Raw genomic sequence first — 18939 nt, 5'->3', positions numbered from 1 at the left:
TCTGCTGAGCTGTGTATCTAATCCTATCATGTGTGGTACTGACTGCTGAGCTGTGTATCTAATCCTATCCTGTGTGATACTGACTGCTGAGCTGTGTATCTAATCCTCCCCTGTATGATACTGTATGCTGAGCCGTGTATCTAATCCTCCGGTGTGTTACTGTCTGCGGAGCTGTATCTAATCCTCGGTGACTTAGGTACACAGCACAGACCCTTTATTCCTGCAGGTGACAGTTCTCAGATATGAGGTGTCAGGGCTCATTTATATATGATAACGGCAGCAGAACAACCAATCAGATTGCAGCTTTCGTCTTCTATTTCGCGATGTAGGAATTATATCAGCGATGTGATTGGTTACTGTCAGTAGCACTTTTCCTCTTCTTTTCTCCAGACTGTATCTGTGTGTAGATGACTGCTCCACCTGCGGGAGATGATGGGGGTTATTATACTCTGTATAATATATGTATGCAGTGTATACAGTGTATACTTCACTTACCTCTAGCATCTGCCAGCAATAACAATGGCCGCTCTGGCGCCGCCGGCTTTGACCAATCAGCTCTTCCAGTTTGGTCACACGATCGCTCCTCTCCGACAAGATGGCGGACGAACTGCCTGCTGAGCTGGACGTGGTGCTGCTGGGCACAGGTGCGGACACCGGGGGATGTGGTATCGGTGTGTGTGTGTGTGACCCTGCGGAGGGCGGAGCCAGAGGGCGACCCGGGCTGGTGGGAGGAGAGGTGCATGTGGCCCCCGGGGGCCCCGCACATACCGGACACTGGTGACATCACCATGGTGTCATGCTTATTCCTACCCTCAGCTGCAGATACAGTGTGGTAATAGGAGCAGAAGACCCCACAGAGGGGAGTCCGGGGGGTAACGGGGGCAGGTGGTGTAATAATGGGGTCTGTCACCAGAGAGGATAAAGGGGGAGAAGGTGGTGCTGTAATAACGGGGTCTGTCACCAGAGAGGGGGAAACCAACAGTCACCTGGGGGAGCGCAGCGAAGAACGTGGTGCTGTAATAATGGGGTCTGTCACCAGAGAGGATAAGGGGGAGAAGGTGGTGCTGTAATAATGGGGTCTGTCACCAGAGAGGGGGAAACAGACAGTCACCTGGGGGAGCGCAGCGGAGAACGTGGTGCTGTAATAACGGGGTCTGTCACCAGAGAGGGGGAAATGGACAGTCACCTGGGGGAGCGCAGCGGAAAACGTGGTGCTGTAATAACGGGGTCTGTCACCAGAGAGGGGGAAACCGACATTCACATGGGGGGAGCGCAGCGGAGAACGTGGTGCTGTAATAATGGGGTCTGTCACCAGAGAGGGGGAAACCGACAGTCACATGGGGGAGCGCAGCGGAGAACGTGGTGCTGTAATAACGGGGTCTGTCACCAGAGAGGGGGAAACAGACAGTCTCCTGGGGGAGCGCAGCGGAGAACGTGGTGCTGTAATAACGGGGTCTGTCACCAGAGAGGGGGAAACCGACAGTCACCTGGAGGAGCGCAGCGGAGAGCGTGGTGCTGTAATAACGGGGTCTGTCACCGGAGAGGATAAGGGGGAGAACGTGGTGCTGTAATAACGGGGTCTGTCACCAGAGAGGGGGAAACCGGCAGTCACCTGGGGTAGCGCAGCAGAGAACGTGGTGCTGTAATAACGGGGTCTGTCACCAGAGAGGGGGAAACGGACAGTCACCTGGGGAGCGCAGCGGAGAACGTGGTGCTGTAATAACGGCGTCTGTCACAAGAGAGGGGGAAACGGACAGTCACCTGGAGGAGCGCAGCGGAGAACGTGGTGCTGTAATAACGGGTCTGTCACCAGAGAGGGGGAAACAGACAGTCACCTGGAGGAGTGCAGCGGAGAACGTGGTGCTGTAATAATGGGGTCTGTCACCAGAGAGGGGGAAACCGGCAGTCACCTGGGGGAGCGCAGCGGAGAACGTGGTGCTGTAATAACGGGGTCTGTCACCAGAGAGGGGGAAACGGACAGTCACCTGGAGGAGCGCAGCGGAGAACGTGGTGCTGTAATAACGGGGTCTGTCACCAGAGAGGTGGAAACTGACAGTCACCTGGAGGAGCGCAGCGGAGAATGTGGTGCTGTAATAACGGGGTCTGTCACCAGAGAGGGGGAAACGGACAGTCACCTGGAGGAGCGCAGCGGAGAACGTGGTGCTGTAATAACGGGGTCTGTCACCACAGATTGGGAAACCGACAAAGCAGAGTCACCTGCAGGAGCGCAGCGGAGAATGGCATCAGGACAGGATGAGGCCACTGAGGTATATCCAGAAGTCAAAAGCGTGACCCGGAACGTGATGGAGTACGTGGCACTGCGGGGATATAGATTTCCGCAGACCGCCACATAGGCTATCGCCACACGTAGCCCTCAACCACCAAGTAACGCCACAAATCCTGTGCATAGTAAAGCCAACAGTAACAATGGGTGCATACAGATGTACGAGGACTAACAAGCTCAATAGCAATCAGTGCAGGATCCATAATGAACAAATCATTGCTGTGCATGGAAACAAATGAAAATGAAAGGGTCTCTGGCAGTCAGGTGCCAAAAGGACAGATGGGAGCTGTCACGATATTGTATGGAATGTAATATGATTTCGTAGCTTTGCTGTTTGCCCAAACCCCTCCCCCCCTTCTCTTTGCTTATAAGTGTGTGTGAAGCTATTCTTCTCAATGCTCTGCCCTGACCCAATCCCAGGAAGGTTTATTGCGCTTGTAGAGGAACAAATCTCCCTCCAGCTGAAAACTGGTCGGATACCCTTCTCAAGACATGCGGCCCTTTGTTCTGTTATAGTAAGATATTGGGCCAACGGTTTAAGCTAGGAAAATAATAAATACATATTGCTAATGTCCATCGGCGTGCCTGTCAGCCCCTGTAAGCATGAGCTTCTAATTCCACCAGGTAAATAAGTACAGATTTCTCTGGAACTGAGTGTCCCTACTAGCCGGAATTTAGTATCTATAGAGAGCAAATCTTAATACAAGATGAATGCTGGGTGTGTTATGATTCTGACATGTTTGGTAGCGGAGATGCAGGCAGTAGACAAACTTGTGTTAAATTTACCAAGACCGAAGAGATAGGAGGGATTGTGTAAACCAGCCCTGTTGGTGATGTCATAAGTTTCTGCTAGGCTCCCAGCAGTTAGTTTTTACCTGAGGAGCCTGACTGCCAGTCCTGATGCATTGGGACATATGGGAACTTCCCCCACCCCCCCACTAGCCTGGTTGCCTGCAATATCCTGAGAACATGTGAGTGTACCCTTTTCTCATTTAATCCCTTTATTTTATAATTACCTTGTATATTTCAATTGTCTCTTTTGTAACATACTTGTAATATTTTTCTATAAACACTGCCTTATCTTCGGAGTAAAATATTTAATACTAGTTTCGTTCTTCATGCTCTAAAACGTACCTTAAGCCTTCTGAAGGGAATTACGCTACTGTTTTGGGTTAGCTTCGGACCCGTTTAATCGAAGCTGGTGGCAGCATCCCGTGTGCGGGCCTTTGGGTGTCGTTGTAGCGACGGTGGCGTTGATAATTATTGTTCCTGCCTGAGTGGGAGTATTTATATTGCCTCGCCGCAGCGTGCCCAATAGCCAGTACATAGCAGGAAGCCTTTCTGGGGTCTAATTACTCTAGGTGCAGTACCTAATCTGACCTGAGGGTAAGCGGGGCGCCAGAGAGCTGCAAGTTTTAACTGGAACTGTAAGCGGGATATACATAAATCCCTGCAGTTCGTGTTATATTGAAGAGCAGTGGGATACCTAAAATAAGCCCCTGTTGTAAACTAAGAGGTCAATAGCCTTGTGTGTGTTTTTTCATCACATTGTAGCAGTGGAGGGATAACTAAGATAAGCCCCCCTGCACATGTGATAGCCGTCTGTTGGCCTATGGTCACCCCGATCCGTGACGTAGGGGTGACGGTCACGGTGTGAATCGTGACAAACGTGGCAGCGGGGTGGATTCATGACAGGAGCAATGATACAGAGCCGGTACAAATACTCAGTACGTGTAAAATCCTCGTCATGATAAAGTGCACACAATGGGGGCGATGACAAAAACTGTCAAGTAGCAAAACTGTCCTGGATGCCCATAGAAAACAATCACAACCCAGCGTTCACTTCTCACTAATTAAAGGGAACCTGTCACCACGTTTTTGGAAGATGGGATAAAAATAGCGTTAAATAGGGGCAGAGGTGGGCGTTACATTAGTGTGTGTGTTATGCGTTTATTACCCACCTAAGTTGCCGAAATAACTTTGCAAAGTCTCCGTTTTCGCCTGTCAATCAGGCTGGTCAGGTCACATGGGCGTGGTGTCTTCCCCCAGATTTGGCGTAGTTTTCCGTTGGTGGCGTAGTGGTGTGCGCATGCCCAAAGTCCGGAATCCTCTTCCAGGGGATTTAAAATAGCGCGGTGTTCGTTATTGCATTGGTGATCGGTGGGCGCGGCCATCTTCCTTTGGCCGCGCGTGCGCAGAAGCGGCGCTCTGCTGGCCGCGGCTTCAGGAAAATGGCCGCGGGATGCCGCGCGTGCGCAGATGGATATCGCGGCGGCCATTTTCCTGAAGCCGCGGCCAGCAGAGCGCCGCTTCTGCGCACGCGCGGCCAAAGGAAGATGGCCGCGCCCACCGATCACCAATGCAATAACGAACACCGCGCTATTTTAAATCCCCTGGAAGAGGATTCCGGACTTTGGGCATGCGCACACCACTACGCCACCAACGGAAAACTACGCCAAATCTGGGGGAAGACAACGCCCATGCGACCTGACCAGCCTGATTGACAGGCGAAAACGGAGACTTTGCAAAGTTATTTCGGCAACTTAGGTGGGTAATAAACGCATAACACACACACTAATGTAACGCCCACCTCTGCCCCTATTTAACGCTATTTTTATCCCATCTTCCAAAAACGTGGTGACAGGTTCCCTTTAATGAAATATTCACAATAAAACACTTCAATATTAACATTTTTTGGTTTAGTTGAAATTCAAAATTTTTTTTTTTGCTGTCACTTTACACAACTATATGAAATAGTCATGAATACTAAGATAATGGATAATCCATAACAACACATAATATAATTACCCCGATAGGTAAATGTAATCAGGAATCCATGCACATCGGTAAAGTGAGAACCTACCTAGAGGTATCCGGAGCCCCAACGCACGTTTCACCCTGCTTCTTCAGGGGGCCTCTGTGACATCATATGTGCCAGATATCGTCCCCTCTTTTAACGCTCCAGTACTGATATAACATCCAGACATTACACCATATGTGACTGACATCATCGCCTCTTATAATTCTCCAATACTGATATAACCTCCAGAAATTATATCATATGTTACTGATATCAGCCCCTCTTATAACGCTCCAGTACTGATATAACCTCCAGACATTACATCACATGTGACAGATATCAGACCCTCTTATAACGCTCCAGTACTGATATAACCCCCAGACATTACACCATATGTGACTGATATCAGCCCCTCTTATAACGCTCCATTACTGATATAACCTCCAGACATTACATCATATGTGACAGATATCAGACCCTCTTATAACGCTCCAGTACTGATATAACCTCCAGACATTACATCATATGTGACTGATATCAGCCTCTTCTAACACTCCAGTACTGATATAACCTCCAGACATTACATCATGTGTGACTGATATCAGCCTCTCTTATAACACTCCAGTACTGATATAACCTCCAGACATTACACCATATGAGACTGATATCAGCCCCTCTTATAATGCTCCAGTACTGATATAACCTCCAGACATTACACCATATGAGACTGATATCGGCCCCTCTTATAATGCACCAGTACTGATATAACCTCCAGACATTACATCATATGTGACTGATATCAGCCTCTTATAACGCTCCAGTACTGATATAACCTCCAGACATTACATCATATGTGACTAGTATCAGCCTCTTATAACGCTCTAGTACTGATATAACCTCCAGACATTACACCATATGTGACTAATATCAGCCTCTTATAACGCTCCAGTACTGATCTAACCTCCAGACATTACATCATATATGACTGATATCAGCCCCTCTTATAATGCTCCAGTACTGGTATAACCTCCAGACATTACACCATATGTGACTGATATCAGCTTCTTATAACACACCAGTACTGATATAACCTCCAGACATTAAACCATATGTGACTGATATCAGCCTCTTATAACGCTCCAGTACTGATATAACCCCCAGACATTACACCATATGTGACTGATATCAGCCTCTCTTATAACGCTCCAGTACTGATATAACCTCCATACATTACACCATATGTGACTGATATCAGCCCCTCTTATAATTCTCCAGTACTGATATAACCTCCAGACATTACACCATATGTGACTGATATCAGCCCCTCTTATAGCGCTCCAGTACTGATATAACCCCCAGACATTACACCATATGTGACTGATATCAGCCCCTCTTATAACGCTCCAGTACTGATATACCCTCCAGACATTACATCATATGTGACTGATATCAGCCCCTCTTATAGCGCTCCAGTACTGATATAACCCCCAGACATTACACCATATGTGACTGATATCAGCCCCTCTTATAACGCTCCAGTACTGATATAACCTCCAGACATTACACCATATGAGACTGATATCGGCCCCTCTTATAATGCACCAGTACTGATATAACCTCCAGACATTACATCATATGTGACTGATATCAGCCTCTTATAACGCTCCAGTACTGATATAACCTCCAGACATTACACCATATGTGACTGATATCAGCCCCTCTTATAACGCTCCAGTACTGATATAATGTCTCATATTGGGGTTGCGTTTTGTATCTCCTTGCGTTGCCGCCGGTGTTTCCTGGTGACCGCGATCTTTGTGGTTAGTGGGGCGGAGGGGAGTATTTGCTAATGGTCGCTAGTTGCATTCATCCCTTGAAAATTGTGTATATTTCCATCTGGCCGAGCGTCCGGCCCATTAATACTCAGTAATGGAGCATGACGGAGCGATTCTGCCTCGCGCTCCTGGTAAAGTAAGATCTATTCCTCCTCCGTGATTGTCAGGGGGCTCCGTGCCCCCCGCACTCACGCACCAAAACGTATCTTCATTTTTGCGTCTGATATTTTTTATCTGCTCATTGTGTATTGATTTCTCTTCTGCAATGATAAAAATAAATGTGGCGGCTGCAGAAGTTTTGGTAAGTTTGTGTCTTTCGTCTTGTCAGAGGAGGGGGTGAGCTTTCTGTCTGACCTCAGAGCAGTCAGGTCTATTCACAAGGGGCTAATCTTAAATAAGGAGAGAAACTGTCGCCCCCAATCCCAGAGACTGGCTCACACACTAACTTACACTGGGAATGTCCCTGAGAACAGATAATTATAAGTAATAGTCTGAACTGTATTCGATAGTTGGAAAGGAAAGTGAGGGATTTTTTAAAATGGCATTTTTAATTTTACTCCAGAGCTGCACTCAGTATTCTGCTGGTGCAGTCACTGTGTACATACATTACTGATCCTGAGTTACATCCTGTATTATACCCCAGAGCTGCACTCACTATTCTGCTGGTGCAGTCACTGTGTACATACATTACATTACTGATCCTGAGTTACATCCTGTATTATACTCCAGAGCTGTACTCACTATTCTGCTGGTGCAGTCGCTGTGTACATACATTACATTACTGATCCTGAGTTACATCCTGTATTGTACCCCAGAGCTGCACTCACTATTCTGCTGGTGCAGTCACTGTGTACATACATTACATTACTGATCCTGAGTTACATCCTGTATTGTACCCCAGAGCTGCACTCACTATTCTGCTGGTGCAGTCACTGTGTACATACATTACATTACTGATCCTGAGTTACATCCTGTATTATACCCCAGAGCTGCACTCACTATTCTGCTGTTGCAGTCACTGTGTACATACATTACATTACTGATCCTGAGTTACATCCTGTATTATACCCCAGAGCTGCACTCACTATTCTGCTGGTGCAGTCACTGTGTGCATACATTACGTTACTGATCCTGAGTTACATCCTGTATTATACTCCAGAGCTGCACCCACTATTTTGCTGGTGCAGTCACTGTGTACATACATTACATTACTGATCCTGAGTTACATCCTGTATTATACCCCAGAGCTGCACTCACTATTCTGCTGGTGCAGTCACTGTGTACATATATTACATTACTGATCCTGAGTTACATCCTGTATTGTACCCCAGAGCTGCACTCACTATTCTGCTGGTGCAGTCACTGTGTACATACATTACTGATCCTGAGTTAGCTCCTGTATTACACTCCAGAGCTGCACTCCATCTTCTCCTGCAGTCACTGTGCACACGATGCCTGTTGACGTCTGAGGTGACTGCAGTCTTCCCTTTCTCACTAGGGGTCCATCTCGTGGCTTTGTCCCCCCCTTCCTTGGTTTACACTGCAGTTCTGCTTCCTTAGTACTGAGCTGTGATTATTGCCCCACGTTCAGTCTTAGTTGGTGTGGGGGTCTTTCTGACCTCCCCTTTCCCTTCAGCTGTGTGGGTTATTGCTCTGCATTCCCTGTGATGTCACCCCCTCCCTGATCTGCTGTCCAGTGATCCAGCAGTTTTAGCTCTTTGATTCCAGATTATTGGATTTTTGCTTTTTGCTTTGTCTCTAAAGAATACCTGAATAGTGACTCTTCCTCCCTTACACTTCGCACTTGGAGATCCGTCTGTGCTAATAATGATGACGTCTTTTTCCGCAGGCCTGCCGGAGTCGATCATTGCAGCCGCCTGCTCCAGGATCGGACAGCGTGTCCTCCATCTTGACTCGTAAGTAGCCCCCGATCTGCGGCTGTGCACACCATGGTTTCCAGTAAAGCCTCTCTTGTTTGTAGGTTGTATCATCCAGGTACTCTGGAGATTTTGGACAGTGAGAATGTTATTAGGAGCCCTGGAGATAATGGTTACACTTTAACCCTTTAAAAGGCTAGGTCCTTAAACAACATTCATGTCCTGATGATTGATGGGGCTCCGGCTGCTGGATCCTCCTTTGATCCCCAGAATAAGGGTTATGAAGTCCTCTGTGTGAATGGAGCATGCACTGAGCATGCGCGACCACATCTCCTGTATAGAGGAGATCGTGGTCGCACATGCTCAGTGCTGCTTCTCTTGGGGCTATGGAGCATTTTTCTTTTTTTTTTTTTTTTTTTAAATCATGTTTTTCATCTTTCATCCAGACAGCTGGAGTCTAGTTACTGCAGATGTGAGTACTTTATGGAGAGGACCCAGGGGCTGATCTGCTTCATACAGCAGTGGGTCCACTGGGCAATACAGCAGGCACCCAAAAGTAACCGCCCAATCACAGCACTTTAACATCAATAGTGACAATGGCATTTAACAGGTTAAAAATGGGGGGGGGGGGGGGGTCTTTCTTCCATGGGTGCCAATGTGTTGTTGGAGCCCACTGAAGCCCCCCATATCTGCTATATTGCTACAGGAAGAGTTACTCATCGCTAGATTGAATAGGTAATGGAGCAAAAACTGCCCCAGCTCCCTAAAGGGGGTAATAAAAATATAAGATGGAAAAGGTGAAATTACTCTCTTTAATTCAATCATAGGTGAAAAGCAATAAAAATGAAGAAAATATAATTGGTTTCACTATATGGTTTGTTTAAACTAATAAGCTACAAAAATATTTAAAGGGGTTACCTGGGACTTTTTTTGAGGGGGGCGTGGCTAGGAACTTGTAGGTAATTGCTATCTACCCGCCTGTTCTGCCCTGTGTGGATTTCTGCCGGCTCAGATCTGGTACTTCTGCGGCTTCCAGTGACCTCACATTGACTGGGCAGCGCCTTCTGGTCTGCTCTGTTGATGGGGGCGTGGGCACCAACGTCATGCTGATTGTGTCAGCAGGCTCCCTCTGTCGATGGGGCGTCGGTGCCGACATGCTTACTGACAACTTGCTCCCTCTGTCAATGGGGTCTTCAGTGCAGATGTCATGCTGATTGACAGCCATCACCATCTGTCTATAGGGCCGTCAGTCCTCAGTTCTGACATGCTTACTGACAACCTGCTCCCTCTGTCAGTGTGGTCTTCAGTGCAGATGTCATGCTGATTGACAGCCATCACCATCTGTCTATAGGGCCGTCAGTCCTCAGTTCTGACATGCTTACTGACAACCTGCTCCCTCTGTCAGTGTGGTCTTCAGTGCAGATGTCATGCTGATTGACAGCCATCACCATCTGTCTATGGGCTGTTAGTGCTCAGTTCTGACATCATGCTTACTGACAACCTGCTCCCTCTGTCAGTGAGGTCTTCAGTGCAGACGTCATGCTGATTGACAGCCATCACCATCTGTCTATGGGGCCGTTAGTGCTCAGTTCTGACATCATGCTTACTGACAACCTGCTCCCTCTGTCAGTGTGGTCTTCAGTGCAGATGTCATGCTGATTGACAGCCATCACCATCTGTCTATGGGCTGTTAGTGCTCAGTTCTGACATCATGCTTACTGACAACCTGCTCCCTCTGTCAGTGAGGTCTTCAGTGCAGACGTCATGCTGATTGACAGCCATCACCATCTGTCTATGGGGCCGTTAGTGCTCAGTTCTGACATCATGCTTACTGACAACCTGCTCCCTCTGTCAGTGAGGTCTTCAGTACAGACGTCATGCTGATTGACGGCCATCACTATCTGTCGATGGGGCACTTAAGTGCTCATTTTCGACATCATGCTTCTTGACAACTGTCTCTCTGTCTGATGGGGTGTCAGTGACCACGTCATGCTGATTGACAGCCAGCTCCCTCTGTTGGTGGAGGCGTCAGTGCCGATGTCAAGCTGATTGACAGCCGGCATGCAGTTGGGTAACTGCATTGAGTCCATTGATGCAAAGCAAAAAGATCAGCACATCCAAGCTAGTGTGAACAGGTGCCAACAAAAAAGCATATACCTTGAAAATTGATAAAGGTTGCACTATAATTTACCAAGAATAATTACTCTAGAATAATGAAACAGTATTACTGCCACAGAAAATGGGGAAAAATGGAAACAAATGCTGTATAGTGTGTATATATATGAAATATTCATCTGCACAATTGCTATGAGGAATACAGTAAAAATGAAGGTACTTAGCGCATAAATTGGCCAATATATGTGAGCCCAACTGCGATGTCAAGCCGTCCTACAAAAGTTGGGTCCCTGTCCTGATATGTCACCTCTCCTGGGCAAAAACGCCTACAATTTATGGGGCAGGAATGGACCAGCTGACTACTTAAAATCACCAGTGGCTGGTGGGAGTGCACATGTCCAAAAAGGCCTAATACAAATAGAGAACAATATCAGCACATCCAAGCTAGTGTGAACAGGCGTTGGTAAGACAAACCTCCGACTCCTCAATTTCCCTGATTCCGACTCCACCAAAATTGGCTCCGATTCCACAGCCCTGCGTTACTGACGGTTGTACGGTGATCCAGAGCCGCCTGCTGCTCGTATATCGATTCTGCTCACAATCTTGATCGCATGGCGCCAAGTGGTGTTAACGAATGTTATGCGACAGGTCCATTAAAAAGCACCAAATGGCATTGAGGAAGATTTATGCTCCTTTCTGATCTCTGCATTTTGATTGGTCACTGTCATTAGTTCCCGTAGACTAATCTGACCTGTTCCAGGTTGTAACTGAAGGAGGGTTGGTTCGTGCCAGCCGCCTGTGTCAATCACCACGGCTTTAGAGAGCCGCCTTCATAATCTAGACATGTACATTCTCGAAGATGCTACAAGCCCTGGTCCGGAGTAACCCCAGAGATTGTGATATCATTGTGGGAGAATCAGCTCTGCTACATCTGTGCATCGCTTGACTGTGCACATCCAGGTGGGGCAGGATGTAGTGTTTATTCTGGTGACATATAGGGCTAGTGGGAGGACCACTCACAGCTCCCTCACGTGGTGTTTTATCCCTTCTGCATTCCCCTTGTTTTCTGTCACATCATTAGCATTCACTCCGACATTGATGGTCTGCACCATAACTGGGGTGCGAAACATACCAAACTAATAGTAAAGTGACCCCCAAGTTGGGGAGTGAGGGATTGTAGGCCCATCATGTGGCTGCATCTTGGTAAATCGTTCCACATCTAAATGATCTGGATGCATGACGTCACCCCCAGAGGATCGCGAATGTATCACACAGAGATACATTATTACATGCCATTAACACCCCACTATACTCCTCTGTTCCCTCTGCTCTCTTGTTTTCCCTGTGCTTTCTTTCTTTCCTCCCTTTCCCCACACTTTCTTTCTTTCCTTTCTTTCCCTGCGCTTTGATTCTTTGCTCCCTTTCCCCGCACTTTTTTTTCTCTTTCATTCCTTTTCCCGCTCTTTCTTTCATTCCGTTTCCCCATGCTTTTTTTCATTCCTTTTCCCCGCTCTTTCTTTCCTCCCTTTCCTGCGCTTTCTTTCCTCCCTTTCCCACGCTTTCTTTCCTTTTCCCGCTCTTTCTTTCCTCCCTATACCACGCTTTCTTTCTTTCCTTTTCCCGCTCTTTCTTTCCTCCCTTTTCACGCGCCTTCTTTCCTCCCTTTTCCCGAGCTTTTCTTTCTTTCCCTTTCCCTGCGCTTTTTTCTTTCCCTGGTCTTTTTTCTTTCACTTTCCCTGCGCTTTCTTTCCTTCTTTTTCCCCGCACTTCCTTTTCTTCATTCCTTTTCCCCGCTCTTTCTTTCTTGCCTTCCTTTTCCCCGCACTTTCTTTCCTTGCCCTTCCTTTCCTTGCGTTTTCTCTCTTGTCTTTATTTTTCCTTTTTATGTATTTCAGAAAAAATTATTATGGTGGAAATTGGGCCAGTTTTACATTTTCCGGGTTACAGACATGGATTGCAGACTGTCAGGTACGTGATGTGCAGTGACATTCTGATAGTCTGGGATGGGGGATTGCTGCCAGCGATGGTGTACATGCACATACACTGTGTACAGTATCTCACAAAAGTGAGTACACCCCCACATTTTTGTAAATAAATCTTTTCATTGGACAACACTAAAGATCTGACACTTTGATACAATGTACGTATAGCTTGTGGAACAGTGAAAATTTCACACTGAGAGCAATCTTGAGTTATTTTGAGGACACTATATTTACACTTATACAAGCTGCACACTGACTACTCTACATTGTTTCAACTGGTCAGATCTTCAGTGTTGTCCCATGAAAAGATATAAAGTAGAAATTTCAGGGGGATTCCGGACCCCCTGAGTCCTCTCACTGCGCCAGTGACGCCACCACCTCTGCGATACCAGGATCACATCGGACATGTCGATCACAGTGTAGTAACTTGACTTATTAATTTTTTTAACTTGCTTTATTTCCTTACATTAACCCCTTAGTGAGAAGGCCAATTTTTTACAATTCTGACCACTGTCACAATATGAGGTTATACCTCTGGAACGCTTCAGCGGATCCCACTGATTCTGAGACTTTTTTTTGTGACATATTGTATTTCATATTAGTGGTAATATTTCTTCGATATGACTTGTGTTTATTTATGAAAAAAACTGAAATTTGGCAAAAATTTACAACAAGATTTACAAAACCATTTTTTTTAGGGACCACATCACATTTGAAGTCACTTTGAGGGGTGTATATGGCAGAAAATGCCCAAAAGTGACGCCATTCTAAAAATCTGCACCCCTCAAGGTGCTCAAAACCACATTCAAGAAGTTTATTAACCCTTCAGTTGCTTCATGAGAACTAAAGCAATGTGGAAGGAAAAAAATAGCATTTAACTTTTTTCACAAAAAAATTACTTTAGACCCCTAATTTTTTTAATTTTCACAAAAGTAGCAGGAGAAAATGGACCCCAAAAAGTGTTGAGCAACTTTTCTTGAGTACACCGATACCCCATGTGTGGGGGAACTCCACTTTTTAGGCACATGGCAGAGCTCAGAAGGGAGGGAGCACCGTTTGACTTTTTGAATTCAAAATTGGCTGGAATCGATGGTGGGCACCATGTCGCATTTGGAGACCCCCTGATATACCTAAAAAGTGGAAAATCCCCAATTCTAACTCCAACCCTAATTCCTAACACAACCCTAACCTCTAACTGCAAAGAATGGAAAACAATTACAATTTTTTAAATGTAATTTTATCAAACTAAGGGGGTGACAAAGGGGGGTTTGATTTACTATTTTTTTTTTATTTTGAACACAGATAGTCTCTATCACAGTGATAAAAATGAACGAATAGGAACAATCTCCTATTGTTGCCGGTTATTGGCCGGCAGGCGCACTGCTCATGCGCCCGCCATTTTCTTCCAGGAAGATGACGTGGAGTGCTGGGGGATGGAGCAGGAGGGTCCGGGGATGGCAGCGGTACCAGGAGGGGCTCAGGGGACCCCATTTCTCTCTCCTCTGGTACGCGTTATCATATCAGAGGAGAGAGAAATTAATTGAAAATTGGCCTTTTTTTTTGTGATTGTCGTTATTCGGTGAATATTAGCGATCATGTGACAGGGGACGGTAAAAACGGACCCGAATCATGTTCTCCGGGGTCTCCACTATCCCCGGTAGCTGAGACCCTGGAGATTTTCCACTGGGGGTGCTATACACATATTTCTCAGTGCCGTTAAAAAGCATATCGGCGGTCATTAAGGGGTTAAAGCCAAGGCAGATTTTACATAAATATTGTGATTGTTACATAATGTTTCCTGTTTCCAATTTCATCTGTTACCAGAAAGAAAACATCAGCACAGAAGACACCGGGATAGAAAAGGAAATCATCCTGGAAAATGAAGAAACGCTGTTACTGAACCAGCGGGACAAGACCATACAGAACATCGAGGTCTACACTTACTCCAGGTAAGAGACAGTCCTGCTATAGCGGAGCGCTGCACGGCCAGATCCAAGGACACTGACCAACTGCAAACAGTCAGTAAGCTCATGGACTGACACCACCACGACAATCTATCTGCTCTTCTACAATACAAGGGCAATTACTGTAATTCTCCAAGTAACTGTATAATGTGTGGAGTAAGGATGGCACATGCCACAATGCAAATCACCAGGACAAGCTCAGCAGAATAGTGAGTGCAGCTCTGGGGTATAATACAGGATGTAACTCAGGATCAGTAATGTAATGTATGTACATAGTGACTGCACCAGCAGAATAGTGAGTGCAGCTCTGGGGTATAATACAGGATGTAACTCAGGATTAGTAATGTAATGTATATACAAAGTGACTGCACCAGCAGAATAGTGAGTGCAGCTCTGGGGTATAATGCAGGATGTAACTCAGGATTAGTAATGTAATGTATATACAAAGTGACTGCACCAGCAGAATAGTGAGTGCAGGTCTGGGGTGTAATACAGGAGGTAACTCAGGATCAGTAATGTAATGTATGTACACAGTGACTGCACCAGCAGAATAGTGAGTGCAGCTCTGGGATATAATACAGGATGTAACTCAGGATCAGTAATGTAATGTATGTACACAGTGACTTCACCAGCAGAATAGTGAGTGCAGCTCTGGGGTATAATACAGTATGTAACTCAGGATTAGTAATGTAATGTATGTACACAGTGACTGCACCAGCAGAATAGTGAATGCAGCTCTGGGATATAATACAGGATGTAACTCAGGATCAGTAATGTATGTACGCAGTGACTGCACCAGCAGAATAGTGAGTGCAGCTCTGGAGTATAAAACAGTTTGTAACTTAGGATCAGTAATGTATGTACACAGTGACTGCACCAGCAGAATAGTGAGTGCAGCTCTGAAGTATAAAACAGTATGTAACTCAGGATCAGTAATGTAATGTATGTACACAGTGACTGCACCAGCAGAATAGTGAGCGCAGCTCTGGAGTATAATACAGGACGTTACTCAGGATCAGTAATGTAATGTATGTACACAGTGACTGCTCCAGCAGGATAGTGAGTGCAGCTCTGCTCAGCTGCTGCTCACTGTGTTGATTGTGGGTGCGGTCGCTGCTGAACCTGCTGTGTGCTCCTGAGCTCCTGGGAACCACCACCTCTCCACCTGGGGACCTGCTCTCTCTCTTACCCAGGGAGTGAGTGGGTTTCCTGGGATGAATGAGGGGGCCAAGTCCCAGGCTTCTGCTTCCCGGACCAGGCTGGCGGGGGGCAGAAGGAACCAGCCTGCACATCAGAGGATTTGGGGGTGAGACGCTCCACCAGGAGTCGCAGCAATGTGGCTCCTATACCCCCCAGGTCTGCAGAGACCCAGAGAAGCCGTAAGGCTTCCATGGAGGAGAAGCCTGCTAGCGTGCAGGATGGCGACCCTTCCGGAGGAAAGCTGAGTGCTCACGGAGGTGAAGCCGACTTCACTGAGGAGGGTTGGGCGCTGCAGAGACCCCGGGAGTCTGTGTCCACCTATGCCTCCCGGGTCATGAGCCACCTCCGTGAGTATGAAGAGGCAAGTAAGAGATTGAGAAGGCTCCGGAAGGAGCTGCGCTGCACAAGCGCAAAAGCTGCAGGCGCCTCCAGACCCAGGAAGACGCAATTCCAGGTGGAGGTAAAGAGGCTGAAGCTTGAAATTAATGACCTGGAGGTAAGAAAAGCGTTTATCCAAGAAAAAAGTGGACAATTTAAAGAAAAATTGCAAAATGAAGACCGATTCAGAGAAATGGCTGATAACAGAGAGCAAAGGCAGATAGGGCTGCAGCCTGGGAGCCAGGTGGATGATGATGATGATGATAAGAAGGAGGATGACCAGCAGAAAGCCCCACCTGGCAGCCTGCTTAGTCACTCACAGGCCACGTGCAGCGAGCTCCCTGCTGGACAGGCGACAATGACATCTCGTCGCAGTTCTGCTGGCTCTGGGGAGGACAGTGACATCGGCCATGGAGGGGCACTAATGGCAGAGATCAAGCTCCTGGAGTCCCCACTGTGCCTTCAGAACTTCCATCTTGGTGATGATTTACCAGAGGAGGCACCTGGGGGCCAGAAGAAAAAGGTAAAGAAGATCAAACCTAAGCTGCAGGAAGCGGTAAGCTATGTGTATGCCCCCCTCCCTGTACCCCCTGAGTCGGCTGCAGGGTCAGCTCGCTGTATAAGCCCCGTTGCCCAGCCCAGCCCGGGTTCTGCTGTGGATCCGGTGCAAAGGCACGGGGAGATTACAAAGCACGGTAGTGAGGGGCAGAGCTCCGTCTCTGCTTGTAGTAGCGGGGACGTAGCAGCAGGTGCATCAGCCGAGAGGCTGGACAGTGAGGGCGGTGGATGAAAAATCAGGCCACGATACTGTGGTGCACTCCCCAGTGGGAGGGGGGAGCAGCCTCGTGTCAGGGGCAGCTCCGGTAGCCACGGTGCCCCTGAATGCTGTTGCCGCTGATCACTTAGTTGAGAAGCGGCGGCAGTGTGAGGGGGTTACCGGGGCTGGGCGTTCCGGTCCTCCCACCAAAGTCCTGTTCTGTGTTGGCGTCGCTGGTCAACAAGATGCTGATATAAAGGATCAGCGGCGCGCCACAGTGGCGAAAGATCAGCGGCGCCTGGTAGCAGTAAAGCAGCGGAAAATATCATCTGATGATGCGGAGGGCACACGTAAGACCAGGGGTGAGGTCGCCTCCAGTTCTGTGGAGGAGACTCGGCCCCTTGTGCCTGATGATGCGGAGGTCAAAGTGTCACCCCCTGTTGTCACTGGTCCAGCAGGAGTGAATGTGGTGGTGGGTATGGATGAGGAAAAGTCTTTGTCTAGTGGTGTGGTTGCTGGTTTGGTAGAGGGTGAGGGGGTTATGGAGGTGGGTAATGGTGATGCTGTTGGTGTGGATGTGGTCACTGGTCCGGTTGCCCCCCCGGTGGTGGCAGCACCTGTCAGGAGTTTTGCCGCTGTCACCTCCGGGGGAAATAGGGCATCCTCCTCGTCTCCGGGCTCTGGGGACGGCATGTTGCAACGGCATCTCCTGGAGGCTCTAAAGAAGGGAGAGAGATCACTAATGGTAGACGGTCGAGAGGTTGATCTAGCCTTCTGGACAGAGAGGCATGGCCTCGGGGCCTTCCGAGAGCAAAGAGGGGAGGGGATACAGTGTGGTCCCTCCCAACAGATGGGCTGGGTAGTGTGCGTAGGAATGTGGTCAGTCTTCGGTGGAGGGGCAGTGATGCGTGTCCTCCAAGGTCTAAAGTTGTGGAGCTCCTGCTGAGGATGGGCTTCAAGGCGATTGACATCTATGCCTTGATACATCCCTATTCCACACCTGAGTTTGATGTCAGCTTTGTTCGGTCGGAGGGGCTTGAGATCTTCTGGTCGAACTATGAGTTGGCAAAAAATGAGCCTGGCTGGCGAGACTTTGCCATTCAGGTGGTGTCTCGCCAAAACCAAGTCAAGAAAGTGACCGTCATGACTTGTAACGAGTCGCTTTCTTGTTATGACATCATGACGTGGCTTGGCCGGTATGGAGAGGTGGTAGAAATGCCAAAGAAAAACCATGACGAGTTTGGTATCTGGTCAGGGGCCTGGACGTTTATGGTAAAACTTAAGCGTTCAGGTGGTACGGTTGCCCACATACCATCATCTGCCTTCCTGGGTAGGGATCGTATCCTGGTCTTCTACCAGAAGCTGTGTCACAAGTGTGGCGACCCTACACACTTCACCGCAAACTGCACTGTGCAGAAGTGTGCATTGTGTGGGGATATTGGCCATCTTGCTGCATCTTGTGTGGAGATTAGGTGCCACCTGTGTGGTGAGTTAGGTCACCCATTCAGCCGTTGTCCTTGCTCCTTCGCTAACGCAGTCGTGACCGGTGGGAGAAAGCCGTGAGGCTGATTCTGCTGGGGAAGGGACTAGCAGGGGTGAGGGAGCTGTGGGGCCAAGGAAGAAAAGTAATAAAAAGACGCCTGCCCAGCTAAGGCGTCTAGACAAGCGCAGACAGGATAGGGAGCTGGGCGAGCCTCAGGCTACTGGGCCGGCCCCTGTTCTGGATGCCAGTCTTGCTGCTGAGGCC

The 18939-nt window shown here is 47.9% G+C and overlaps 1 protein-coding gene across 1 annotated transcript in view; it reads left to right on the top strand.

Moving 5' to 3' along the window:
- Positions 1 to 500: 500 nt before the first annotated feature.
- The window catches only part of CHM (CHM Rab escort protein), a 117321-nt gene continuing 98882 nt past the window's right edge, over positions 501 to 18939 (top strand). The window contains exons 1-4 of the mRNA XM_077286482.1: positions 501 to 644; positions 8769 to 8835; positions 12807 to 12879; positions 14718 to 14842. Coding sequence (XP_077142597.1) covers positions 596 to 644; positions 8769 to 8835; positions 12807 to 12879; positions 14718 to 14842 — 314 coding nt within the window. The 5' untranslated portion in view covers positions 501 to 595. The remainder of the gene's footprint in view (positions 645 to 8768; positions 8836 to 12806; positions 12880 to 14717; positions 14843 to 18939) is intronic.

The sequence above is a fragment of the Ranitomeya variabilis genome, chromosome 2 (assembly GCF_051348905.1).
Source record: "Ranitomeya variabilis isolate aRanVar5 chromosome 2, aRanVar5.hap1, whole genome shotgun sequence".
NCBI classification, from domain to species: Eukaryota; Metazoa; Chordata; class Amphibia; order Anura; family Dendrobatidae; genus Ranitomeya; species Ranitomeya variabilis.
Note: the sequence above shows the minus strand (reverse complement) of the source record. Positions and strands in the feature narration are given on the sequence as shown.